We start from the raw sequence: 14,173 nt of genomic DNA on the forward strand, positions 1-14,173 counted from the left end.
GATGAAGACTGAGCTAGGAGCAAAAGCAAAATTTCTTGCAGAGAGAAGAGCTCTCTTCAGATTTTGCGCCCCCACTCTCGCTGCCCCTGCCCCCCACCAACACGTCACACACCAAACTCTATAGGAGTGTAGCCCCTAAACTGGTCCAGAAAGTGGCAGACTTGTCACTATACCCAAGGCCTTCTAGCTTTCTCTCTGGTGCACTATGATACTTGCAGCCCCCCACCTGCTGGGAGGAAAAATTCCCAACTCCCACTGATCACTTCCCAGGAATCCTTACAAATGCTACCAGATTGATCATCTGCCTTCACATGATTTGAGATGGTTCATAATTTACTGTCCAGCTGAAAGCATTCATGTTATGAAGGAAAACTACATATGATCTTTAAATCTATTATTTTAAAATATTTTTGATTACTTTAATGTACGCTTTAGGTTCAGGCATTATTTGGGGGTGTTTGTTTCCAAATAATGAAATAAAGTATTGATTATAAACAACTGAGCTTATAACACTTGCCCACCAGCTGGGGTGTCCATCTAGAGGGGAAAAGGTGTGAGGGTGGACATAATGTTATTGATTCCAGGTCCGCAAGGAGAGAGAGGCTGTGTACTCTCCAAAGTAAGGAATGTCAGAGGAGAATATCTTTCATTAAAACGCCTGCAGGGAACAAACAGTCAAACAAAGAAGCAACAACAGCAGCAAGAAAACAACAAAACCCAAGTCCCACTTAATTTCCGGTTTCCGGTGGCTTCAGGAAGGGACAAAGTAAAAGCCTGTTTTCAGGGAACAACGTTCTAAAATACTGTTTATTTTAGAAAAACCAGGCCTGCAGAAATCACCCAATCTTGTCACTCCAAGCAGCTGCATGTGTTTGGGGAAGTAAGTTTGTTACATTGTGCACCTTTTAAAACTGCAGTTGAGTACTAAATAATGGAGTAGTTTTGTTCGTAAGCAATATTTATTTTTCATGAAGATAGGAGGCATATTACATTTGTTATAGAAAATGCTACAAGACGAAAAAGCTGCATGTTACTGATATGACAAAAAACAAGAAAAATTCTACTTACAAAAGTGCTCTGCCCTGTAAGAACATATTGAACAGAAGGCATTATTCCAGGTGTGTGAGCCATGCAGAAATGAGGATTTATTAGGATTTATTTTGAAATGTAATTTGTACGGTGAGCTTTTTATCCCTTTGATGGCAGTGAAACAGGTTTATTGGCTACATGTTAGAAGTGCAATAGATAACAGATAACCAAGGGAGACGTTTTAATAAAACACTCAGGAAAGAAAAAAAGAGGTGAGTGAATATGCCTGCTTACATTTCAGCTAATAAATAAAAAGTACAAGTGGGGCTTTAACTGAAAACCATCCTGGTTATTGCAACCTGGAAGATTTATTGAAAACTGGGTAGAACACTCTAATTCTTCATACTTACAGCTGACCAAGCTAGAGTGATATAACACAAATTTAGGTTTTGGTACAGGAAGGCTATGTTTTCATAGGAAACTTGTAAGAGGCATGAAGGGGAAGAGTGGTTCCTGATTACTAGAGGGTCTGCCTCAGCTATTTCTGATTGTGATCTGGGATTTCGGGCAACTCAGCAATAGAGTATTTATTTTTACCAGTCATCCCCCGAGGTAAAAACACTGGACGCTTTCAGGGAAGTTTTGAAGGAACATCTTCAATAAGCATTGGCCTTTCAAAGAGCTGAGCAGAAATGAGCTCCTAAGGATGGTTGAGAACTTGGTCCTGAAAGCACCACGCTCAGAAATCCAAGTATATTTAGGCCACTCCTCTGACACTGGGACTTATTGAGCCCCAGTCACATAGCCCTCACTCAACTTGGCTGTAGTCAGTAGGGCCCTGGACTCAGGGAAGAAACTGGCTCTCCTATTTTCTTTCAAGGTGAGAAGAAAATTGTCATTCTCTCTGAGCAGCCCCTGAGCTATCTTGATTTCAGTGTCACTCTCTTAAGAGACTTGCTTTGGAGAATGATGAATCACTTCTTATGCCTGGAGTCAGTCTCTGAGGTCTTAACAGACATTAAGGAGCCGGGGAGGAAAAATTACTCTAAGTACCAATAATAACCCCCAGTGCAAAGACTGCTTCCTATTGTAGAGCAGGCCCGAACTTGTGCACCCACAATTTCCAGTGTGGCTTCTTAGAACAAGCTCCATAGATTTGGAAAGAACCAGAGACCCCAGATCTAATTTCACTTAGTTCAGAAACAGGAATTCATCTGAATTGAATGGTGAGTGAGTACATGATTAGGAATCTACATCAATAAAACTGGGTTGTTTTAATACACAAAAGCTTCTAGGCTATAAATAGTCCATAATGGCTTGCCAAATATAAAATGTGATTGTAAATCCATGTCTGTATATTGAAGAGACAGAAACACAAAAGCAAGATATGTAAAATTAACTGGCATAATTTGGAGAGTATGTATCCATTATTAAATATGGATCCCATTCAAATATTCCATCTGATTCCCAGTTATGTTAATATTTCAATGCTCACTTTTTTGACTTTCAACTGCCCACATTTTTCAATGAACACTATTTTGAAAGGCTCATGCAGAGTCCTCATGCCATCCTCCAAAGGAGTTACTTCCGTGGAGAGGTTTTTGAAAAGAAACAATTCTGCTATAGCTTATAAATTGTCTCTTATAGAACTATAATAATAAACCTTGTGAGAATTTTTTGGAGATAGGTGTTAATGAATTTGCATGTGTCAGCAAGACACATAAAAAGAAGGCTTAATGGCTTTATTTCTAAAGCACTTATATTATTATGTCATGCTTTTGGAGACAGGTAATTATTGTCTTTATAGCCAAGTATGTAGTACGTCTCGTGAGAAAAATGGTTAGGAATGTGCTTTTCCCAGAAACCATATTTTTTCTTTTTTTATAATTAAGATATATGCATAAGAAAATCTCATTTATTGGTTTTTAATATACATGGTGCTTTCTTTAAAAGAGCAAGATCCAAAATTGTTTTGTGATTCAAAACTTAAATTCATCTTCCAAATCTTCAAAGACATGTTCCATGTATTTACTATGTCCCTTATTTTGTCAGATTTTAAGGGTCTAGGTAATTAAACCATATGTAAGCTCTGGTGTACCTGGTTATATATACTGAATAAACCATATGATCTATTTACACAGAGACATGGATATATATACATATATATCCTCAGACACTATTATTAAATGCAATTCTATATTCTTGGATATAGAGATTGATGATACACCTTTCTACTCATGGCACTAACAAAGCTAGGTTGAAACTCAGCAGCCACTTGTATTCATTGCTTTGCAAGCTAATAGTAAGTTCGGTTGCTGGTGGGAAAGGGGTCCCTCACCACACCCTCCTTAAAATAAAGGTTCTTTCGTGCTTAATGTAAGTATGTGCACATTCTTTTATCGAGGTGGTCTTGAGCTGCAGATACAGTCGCACCGCTCATGGTGATCTAACTGGATGTCAACGAGAGCCATGTGCTTCGCTCTGCCCCTCCTCTTGAAATGGCCAGGCTCAAACTTTAACACCTAGGACAAAAAGCATTTCCTGTTAGAAAGCACCTGGAGTATAAATCAACTACATACCACTTATTCTCTTTATGACAACTGGTTCTTAAGCCTTTGAGGATCCAATGAAAGCTATGTGCTCGCTCTTAGATTGCACACATGTAAATGTTTTTACAGACAATCATCAACTCCTTAAAGTAATGGAGTTCACTGATCACTGAGTAATGCCTCTTGCATTACCTACCTGCAGTACCACGATGACTTCAGGTGTCTGAGCAGGTATTTACTGAGAGCTTTCTAAGGGGCTGCTTTGTGCCAAGTGCTGTCCCAAATATTATCATAAGGATTCTTCTGACCAAAGCATGTGTTATGGATAAATATAATACTGAGCATATTATTATCTCTTTAGACAGGACAACGAATAAAGTCATGAACATAATATGCTGCTATTGCTAAATGTTTGCTTGATGTAAAGCATTTTGCCCTGACGAAGGTCATTAGTGGCCATAAATAACTGAAAATGTGTGTATGTTCTTACATATTTGTTAAGATATAATACCTATTACAATTCGAAACAGATCATGCTCCACTAAGATCTTTGTACATTAATACCTGTATAACAGTATGACATATCTTGAATTAATAAAGTATATCCTTAATTTTTTACATTAATAGGTTTAAATGTAATTTTTTGAATTATTAAGTTTAAATAGGAGCTAACTCTTCTTCCCTAGTGTGGCCTTCACTGAAGTCAATATTTGCCATCATATGCACAAATACTGGTTTTCTATACACTCCACAGTTTGTTTCTTGTTTTATATTCTGAAGCTCCTGTTAGCCTTTATTTTTGATTTTGTTCTTTCCCTTTTAGACTCTAAACTCTGCATGACACCACATGCTACACGTATTATGTAGCATTTTATGGTTTTCAAAGAATTTACACAGATGCACTATTTCGTTTGCCCTCAGACAAACCTTGTCACACAGTAGAGAAGGTATCTTTATTCACAATTTATAGGCAGGAGAACTGAGATTCCAAAGGAGGTCAGGTGCCAGAGTCTTCTGGCAACCTGGAGCTGGGAGCAGGGCTTTTGTCCTCTAGGCTTCTAGCACACTCGAACCCAAGGACCCAACACCTCTCCAATGTGGTTATGATTTCCTTTTGTGTCTCAAAGCTGTGTCAGGCACACATGTGAACTGAAATGGGGACCTGATGCTTGGTATACGTTGGTCCTAGATGAAGATTAGCTGCTTTCAAGGCTGTATAACTTTTCATGGCATCCCCACAAATTTTTACTATGGATTGTCTTCCCAGCAATTTTCTCATCCTCACATTACCTGTTTCAAGTCATAAACAAACCAAAAGCATCTATTAGGACACTAGGCCTACAGTCCTCAGTCCTCATGTGTCCCCTTTACTTTAGCATTTAGCCCTGTTGTTCCATGAGAGTTCTGTGGGGCAGGTCATTTGTTCAATGTTCAATAAAGCTAAGGAGCCTGGACTCTGTTAACACAGAGTGAAATATCGAGTCCCACTTGTAGAAGAGCTTCAAAAGAATATTGTGAATACAAAACTGGGGTGGGTTTGGTGGGAAGGAATGCCCCTGGAGAGTTCATGAGGGAGGCATAAAGACTCAAAACTACTTGATTGCAGTAAAGGTAGTCCAGATGCCAGTTTTGATAGCTACTTATCTATTTTACCTGCAATTCTACTGCACTTACACTATGTATCACATAAGTTCACATGACGTATGATGCTTTCTCTCTATTAATTGTCTTACAAGTGCCTTGAGGACAAGGATAGCAAAAACAATCACTAACATTATTGAGTTTTTCTAGATGCCACTGTTGTGACTTTGCAATTATTAAATGTTTTGGATGTCACTGCAATACTATGAGATAGGTACTTCTCTAATTTTGTTCCCAGATAAGGAAAGAGAGAGATTAAGGTTACAGAGCCAGTGACTGGTGTAACCAGTATTTGACTCCATGTGGCCTAACTAGTGCCCTTGCCTGGAAATTGAAATTTTGTTTGTGCAGGTCAGCAGCATGTTGGGAACACAGTAGCTGCTAAAGAATGTACCTGGGTGAACATGGTGGGTGATGCCAGTGCAGAAGTATGGGTACGTATGTTCACGGTGTCTCCTCCCTGCATCTCCTCTACCCCAACCTCCAACAAACAGACGGGGCAAAACAAAACAAGCCAAGAAATAAAGCAGAGGCCAAAATGAAGTGGCCTATGCTTTGCATCACTTTTAAGCCTTTCACAATTGTGAAATAAAATTTCAAGCATCGAGAGCAGAATGGCAATGACATTTGCCTTTCCCTGCTCCCATGTGCTCTCCTGCTGGGTCTCTAAAGAAAATAAAAGCTGTTGCGTCTCTGTGAAAAAAAAAGTAACCAAAGCAATGGATGAAGAGTATATTGCATTTTGTGGTATTAAATACCCTGCCCATGACAGATATGAAAGCCCTACTGTGCCGTATTTGGTCAAAATGCCTTGGAAGGGGTTAAGGGTTGGGTTCCTACAACTTTGCCAAGAATTTCTCTAATATTAGTCACTGTTGTCCAGCCTATAAACCAGATTTGGGAGTTTGAATATTCAGGGTAAGAAAATTATTCCTAAGAAGCTGAGCATATGATAAATATTCTCTGTTTAAAAAAGACCATTATCAAAGCCTAATATGTTGCCATGACTGATATCTATAAAATCAGTGCTCTGTTGATTTGTTTCCTCTTTTGACGACAAATGAAAGTGTGTGCTTTGGGATGAGAGCAGAGCCTGGCCAGTTTTTCTAACTGGTCTCCTGATTGTTCAGGGATTTTCCCTGTGTTTTATGTTAAGCCTTGTGAGCACAGTATATATGTGTTTTGCTGATAAGAGGAGAAAAATGAATTGGCAGACACTTTTCCAGACAAGACAGGAAAGCGTTGTTTGAACAAAGTGGAAATTGGACTGCTTTACTGGCTGATCACAGCACTGATGTTCAAAGCTTTCAGACCATGTAATAGTCTTAGGTTCAGGTATACAGCATTGAAAGGAGGAAGAAAGCAAAGCTGATTTGAGAGAGCATGAAAAGTTAAAAGAAAAATGAAAAGCCTTTATCTGAGAAAGCAAACTGTCTATGAGTTATCTGGTCACCTTTAAAGGAAAGGAACCATTGAATTAATTACAGCTGCCAAAGGACACACTAATAGGTACCATCACAAAATGCTTTCCTATTTTCTGAGCTTTCATTCGCAGCTGCAAGCACACACACTGAAATAAAAATCCATGGAAGAGCAGCCAGCCATTTCTTATCACCTATGGGTGAAAATGGCAATCTTGGCCCTTCTCCACCATCTGGAAAACCACATGAAGCCAAGGAAAGTTGACTTTTACTAAATGCAGAATGACTGAGCCAGCAGCTTTCATACCACTACACAAAATCAAAGATTCTCAGTTTGCAAATTACCATAACACAAAAGATATTTAACTACGGTTACTCGCTTGCTGCCGATAAACCACTGAATGAATCATTGCCGAAAAGCTATTACACTAATAAAACAATACTAGGCAGAAAAGCTATCTGCCAAGTTGAGTTCTTGTTTACTGGGAATATAAAAAAGGTTGTTAAGGTCTTGACAGTTCTCAAATTAATGGCTGACATAGGAACACAAGTACATATTTCAGGACACATGCATTGTATAAACCTGAATGATTAAGAGTTTATTTAAGGTTCTACCCAATTCCTAAAGCAGGTAGCATTCAGTACACATAGTTTCTTATCTTAAGAAAAAAAAAGCTTCGTATTTTTTGCTTCCATTTTGATTTCTTTCATGCTTATAGACTTTATGAAAAATGTTAAGATTTTTAAGGGCTGGTAGTCAACTTTTCTGAAACTCAAAGTGACTAAAAGCAAAAATATTTTGAGAAGGGATAACATATTATTTTCTACCTGGGTCATTGCTCATCTTGCAGGTGATAGTTTCAAGGGAAGCTGAGACATAGTCCTCAATGAGAAAGACACAAATAACAGAGTTCAGCACTGTTTTGCTGACAAGCTAAGTATGAAGGTGACCAAAGCGGGGGTTATACTATGGGTCTATACAATGCTCATGAATTTTCAAAATGCAATCTTGACCTCTAAAAGTAAGTGAACATTTACTTATAATTGAAATCTTCTGTGAGCACTTTGGGGTGTATTTAGCCACAGTTCTACCTTCAGAGAACTAAACAGGTAAATGATCTTGACAGCACTTTAGAGGGTTAATGACTACACATTCAGCCCACCCATTGCAGAAAACATAATGGAAGCCTAGCTGGCCACCAAGTTTCAAAGCACTGCATTAGCATTGATTATCATTCATGTCACAGATAGGTCTTTGTCTACCTGGGGAGTATCATGCCCCAAGGCAGGTTTGCTAGACTTTGGCAGGAAGGCCTAATGTGAAGCCAGATCTCCAAGGGAAAGGATGAATGCACTTTGTAGTACTTAGAGAATCACTTCACCAGTGAGTCATTTGGGTCATAAGGGAGTCAGAACTGAGAAGGCCCAACCACATTCTCGGAAAATTCCACCTACATCTGTCTAGTGCTTTACAGTCTTCAGATGCTTTCATTCTACCAGGATCCCCAAGAGATAAGTAGCACAGGTATTACTACCGAAGAGCAAATAAACTTTTTCATAAGCATTCTATAAACAGTAACTGTTCCACATCATATATCTTTGTTCTTTTGCATTTACTTAGCACTTCAACCACCAATTTGTTTACATTCCTAATAAAATTTCAGTAAAATAAGATTTAGGGAGTAGGTGAATGGATATCATATAATTTCAGATCTGTCAGGGAACTCAAAATTGTAGGTTATCGTGGGGAGTAAGTGAGCAAACTCAAGGCCCTGGGGAGTTTTAAGTAGCTGGCCCTAGGTGGCCTCCCATGTGAGCCCACATCTTCTCTCTTGAGTTGTGTGATTTTTTTTCTCTATTGTCTTGTCTCTTCTAAGAACACACAGGAAAGGCCGCAAGAGCGTTGTCTCATGGTCTCACTCAAAGAGGGAGAAAGGGGAAGAAGCAAGGAGACTCTATATAAGCTCTAGAAATGCTGTTTCCAGAAAAAGAATAGAAAAGAGGTTTTCTTGACTTTTGTTATGGTTAGTTATAATCATAACCCCAAAACTCATTGCCTTTACCATAGAGTAGAACCCTTTTGAAAAAAATTGCTTTCCTGTCTCACTGGTTTCAATTTGCAACTTTACTGAAATTTGTTTCAATGATAGATGCTTAAAACATGTAAAAATTAAAAGTACCGTTCTTTTATCTCAAGTCTAAAGCTCAACATTTTATTACCTCTAGTTAATCTTTTGTTTCATATATATAAATATCTGCTTACATCTTCTAACTCAAACTGTAATGGGCAGCAAATTTTTAATATAAAATTCATATACTTAAAGTAAAGTTAAAATAAAAAGAATCCTCCGAAGTCATTTTTTCAAGCAACAGGAATGATTCTAGATGTTGTAAATATGCCAGACACAGAGGCTTATGCTGTTCAATATGGTATGCCCTAGCCATGTGTAGCTATTTACGTTAAACTAGTTAAAATTAAACAAAATTTAAAATTCAGTTTCTCATTTGCATTACACACATTTCAAATACCCCATAACCACATGTTGCTAGTGACTACCAGATTGGATAGTACAGATATGGAACATTCCTATCACTGCAGAAAGTTCTACCAGATAGTGCAGGTATATCAGCATTGTGACGAAATCATGAGAGGAAGGACAGAGAAAATTAACTTCTATCTTTCTCTCTCTGTTGCCTCCTAAGGTTTTGGCTGTTTACTGAATGGACATAGCCAGGAGACCAAACGATAAAAAAATAAACCAGTAAATATTAATTTAAAAGGTCACCATATTTTTAGGAAATATCCCTTCATTACACATTATCAAGGAAAGATAACTAAAATAATAGCATCCTCTAATTGTCTACACAATATGTTTTCTGGAACTTGCCCTTTTTTAAGAATCACTACCAAAAGTATTTTTTTATATCCTACATATTCCAAGAAGCATAGAAAGGTTAATAGGAAAAAGGAAAAATACCTTAACAGGATACCTACAAAATTTTGAGAACAGGAAATAATAAGATGGTAACACTTTATTGCACAGTGAAAAAATGCTCAGAGCCCTACAGGAGAAGTCGCATGACCTGGGAAAAGAGCAATGATATTAACTTCCTTCTATTTATAATTTCTAATTATTGGTAATTTTATAATTATACATTTTTAATTTCTTGGATTTTATTCCTTAAATGTTGAGCTTTGAAATATCTATGGAGTCATACAGGCCTGCTTATGTGACAAGTTCTAGTCACCCCCTTAAGGGTGCTCATCTCTCATGAAAACTCATTTCACATCTCATCAGTTACAACCAGGAGCTGGGGAAACCAGTTTCTCATTTCTCTGAGTTAAGAATACAGACATAGAACTAATAGAATAGAGGATAAGGATTCTTCCCTAATGAGACTGAGCTCAAGCAACCCCCACTTCTGCAAATGGAACAAGTTTCCTGCTCTTTTCCACAGGGCACTGGACAGAGTGGTCACTGTGACACATTTCAAAGGTATTTTAGGAGTTTGGGGGAAGTGTGCCAGCTGTGTGTTTTCCAGGTATGCAGTTACTGACAAAACACGTATGCTGTTTTGTCCCTTTGTCCAGAACTCAGCAGAGTGACTTTGTACAGAGCTCAGCAGACTCTGAGAAGTAAAAATATCATGACATGTTTCAAAGACATGATTTAGACAGCAGTTTCAAAAATATGCCAACATTTTAGACCCACTCATGTGACTGAACAAAGAGATCAAGGGTTTCCCCTTCTAGATATTAATTGTGAACAGAAATTTACAGGTAACAGCTACTGTGTACAGAGAGGAGAATAGACCTAAGAAAAGGGCCCTTCAGACTCCTTCAGAGTTAACTGTCTGGGAGGTGAGGGTCCTTTTGGGTGTATGTTTAACTCTGTGTTTCTACAATAAGCAATTTAAAAAAATCAAACTGCAACTTCTATCTGAGCGGAGAGTCAAGATGAAAATAAAGCATCAAAGGCCTGAACTCACATGTTTTTCCTCACAGTTAAGACTATGTAGAGATCTTGTCACTTCCTGGCTTATTTTAACTTGAACCAAATTACTGAATTCTGCATTTGTCCTCAGGGTATGACTCAACAATACAAAATTCACGTTCTTAGACACAAAGGACAAAGTCCAATCTAGAGTTCATCAGGTCATACAAAAATAAAACACAATGAACACAGTCAACAGCATTCTCTGGATATGAGAACAGTTACTTTTTTTACTTTGAAAACTGTGGGGTGGAGTAAGAAATTCTTGTGACTAAGAAAACCAGCTCTATGCAGGTCTAAAATCGTGTGTCCCCGTCTGTCTGAGGTAAGCAGGGTTATTATGGTCTCCGACCTCCTGCATTTCCCAAGTTGAAAATACTGCTTATGACGTATCCCTTTTCATTTAGCTCAGAAATTACCTCCTAACTTATTGCTTTATTGTTTTCAGGATAACAAAATGGTTGTATAAAGCGGGAGATTTTTATTTAGGGAGCACCATCTATTCCTTTGTTTTGGTGGATACTGATGAAAAGCAACTCAAACAATAATTCCTAACAATAGTGTTTGCTTCATACTTATGTATATATATATATATATTTTTTTTTTTTTTTTTTTTTACTAGTTGAGGCGAGCCAGGGCTACTCTTCATTGCAGTGTGCAGGCTTCTCTCTGCAGTGGCTTCTCTTGTTGCGGAGCATGGGCTCTAGGCGTGTGGGCTTCAGTAGTTGTGGCATGTGGGCTCAGTAGTTGTGGCTCACAGGCTCCAGAGTGCAGGCTCAGTAGTTGTGGCGAACGGGCTTAGTTGCTCCGTGGCATGTGGGATCTTCTCAAGCCAGGGCTTGAACCCATGTCCCCTGAATTGGCAGGTCGATTCTTAACCACTGTGCCACCAGGGAAATCCTTTAGTTTATATTTTAGACATATTTCAAAAAGATGTTTCACATCTTACAAAATGCACTTCATATGTACCGTTTTATGTGATTCCCCAGAACCATCCTGTACGGGATTATCGGATATAATTTCTTAGTCCTATTTCACACACATGAAAACCGCATCTCTAAACTTTAGTGACTCACAAAATCAGGAAGTAATAGGGTTGCCGTCAATTTCAAGAGCGGTGCTAACTCCCCTTAAGTCCACTCTTTCTTTAATCTTCAATAAAGTGCTATATATTTTTAACAAAGAGAGCACAGTGTTACTAGTGATAAGAATATAGATTTTAGAAACAGTTGATCAGTTTAGGTCCTGGCTCTGTGAGTTACTGACCAAGTCACGCTGGTCAATCCTCTGCTGGTCTCAGTTTACTCATCTATAAAAAGGGAATAAAAATAGCACTCCCCTGTCAGCATTGTGGAGAAACTGCCAAGTGAGCTAATGATTGCTTACAATGATGTCTGGTACACAGTAAAGGCTTACATGTATACCTTGTTATTATCATCAAAGTTTACTGCTCTCCTTAAATTTTTGTTCCTCTTGTATCTTTAGGTTTACTTTTGTTTATTTTTGCATAATTTCAGAGCTGATTCCTCAGAGCACTCAGTCATATTTAGGAAAAATTAGTACTTCTGGAAGAAAAATATTTCCATATTTAGAGAATGAAAAAGTCTCCAACAATGTATCTTTTCTGACAATTTATATTTTGCTATCTTTACCTTGCTTCATTTTTCAATGACTTGATTGAATTAAAGTTTGGCTCTTAGCATTTTCTTAACATAACCTAGATTTGCAGTCATACACTGTAAACGAATCCCATCATATTTCTATAAGGAAGCCAAGTAAGCTCTCAAATTACTGCATCATACATTTGACTGTGTATACTAACAAGACTGTTGTCAACCCACATAGTATATTATGAATAAGGGTTAGAAAAAGGAAACCCTTCTTCAGGATACACTATCCCCAGGGCACCTAGCTTAGCAAATTTAGCTTGAGTACAATTTCCCAGTCATCCCCCTGGGAGGTGCCCCTGTGCAGTGAACAACGTGAACAACCAACGCAATGGCCCTGTTTCCCAGCAGCCTAGAGATTACAAGACTTTTGCAGCTGAAAAGGGCTAAATGCAGCACTGCAACAAAGAAATCTGAAAACGGCATACCTCGTGATACTTCTTCACAGTTTTCCCTGAATTGCACGTACAGGACTTCCAGCTGACAGTTCCACAGCCACAGTTTCCCCCACAGCGTTGCACGAGGAGGCAGCGTGGAAAGAAGACCACATTGGTCACCTTCAGCTCCTCTCTCAAGTTGACCGAGTAATTCCTGGGAGTGCAACTGTAACGCTTGACGTCATCATTGAGCCTGTCCAGGTCAACTGTAAGAAACACAGCATCGTGTAAGCAAGTGCACGACTATGGCATACACACTCGGCACACATTTTTGCGAACAGGCTGGGAAGATTCTGTGAGGACAGCCTTGACCCGGGGCTTGAATCTATCCTTGGGATCTCAGTTACTACCCCAAACACCAAAGATGGAAAATCTAATTTCTCTTTTGATCCTATCTGCCCTTCAAAAAAAAAAAAAGTCAACAACAGCAAAGAAAACAGAAACAGAAAACAGAAAACCTTCAAAAACTTAGCTAAATCTATATCTTGGCTCAATTTTCCTTGTACTTTTTTAATGCAAAAAAAAAAAAAAAAGTTCCAAGGAAAGAAAATGTAACATTCAGCAATTTAAAATAATTGTCTTTGCTTTAAAAAAATGTGTGTGTGTGTGTGTGTGTGTATCTTCTTGATTCTAAATAACTCCTGACTGTAAGCCATTACTTAAATACAATTTGAATTATATCAGGGACACATCAGGAAGAATTACTCTAATCGATGCACCTGGCAGTGAAATTTTACAAGTCAATGTGAGGAATAAAAATGTTTTGGCTTCATTTTAACTCCGAGGTCAACCAAAATGTCAAAGGACATGGCTTTTTGGGGGTTGTGAATATGATGGATATTTGTGCATTGGGTCCTAGATGGCAGTATAGAATACTGGTTAAGTGCTTGGGCTCTGCAGTAAAGCTACAGCTGCATTTACATAATGGCTATGTCTCCTTTTAGTTGGAAAGTTACTTGATTGCTCCAAACCTCTGCTTCTTCATCTATAAAATGTAAATAGTATAACTTTACTTATTTCACAGCAATATTTGAAGTATTGAATGCAGTGTGCCTGGTATTAATTAATGCTGGTTATTTTATTCATCTTGATTCATTTTGATTTTTCCTTCAATTTTTTCCTTTAAAGTCAAATGGTCAATAATTTAAAAAAATTTTTTTTTCAGATCTTTCTCCTCTATTTCTCTCCTTTGGCCGTTATTCTATGTAAATGATTATCTGGGGGGGGTTGGTTATTGGGACTTCTATGAGTTAAGAGCATCACCCTAAATTTTCAAATTTTAGTCATTAATATTTTACTTGAGTTAAATTTGTATTATTGTAGTATATAAATTACATTTTAATTTGTGGTCTCAAAATCCATCTAATCACCCATCTATTTGGCATCCAAATTGTCTGGCGGGTGAATGTACATGACTATTTTCTCACTAGAATG

At 38.0% G+C, this 14,173-nt stretch overlaps 1 protein-coding gene across 3 annotated transcripts in view; it reads right to left on the reverse strand.

Moving 5' to 3' along the window:
* Positions 1-946: 946 nt before the first annotated feature.
* The window catches only part of PDGFD (platelet derived growth factor D), a 231,624-nt gene continuing 218,397 nt past the window's right edge, over positions 947-14,173 (reverse strand). For all 3 annotated transcript variants that reach the window (XM_024768924.1, XM_024768923.1, XM_024768922.1), the window contains 2 exons: positions 12,731-12,945; positions 947-3,551 (listed from right to left, as the gene is read on the reverse strand). In XM_024768924.1, coding sequence (XP_024624692.1) covers positions 3,426-3,551; positions 12,731-12,945 — 341 coding nt within the window. In that variant the 3' untranslated portion in view covers positions 947-3,425. The remainder of the gene's footprint in view (positions 3,552-12,730; positions 12,946-14,173) is intronic.

Source organism: Neophocaena asiaeorientalis, unplaced genomic scaffold, assembly GCF_003031525.2.
Source record: "Neophocaena asiaeorientalis asiaeorientalis breed wild unplaced genomic scaffold, Neophocaena_asiaeorientalis_V1.1 scaffold151, whole genome shotgun sequence".
Lineage (NCBI taxonomy): Eukaryota > Metazoa > Chordata > Mammalia > Artiodactyla > Phocoenidae > Neophocaena > Neophocaena asiaeorientalis.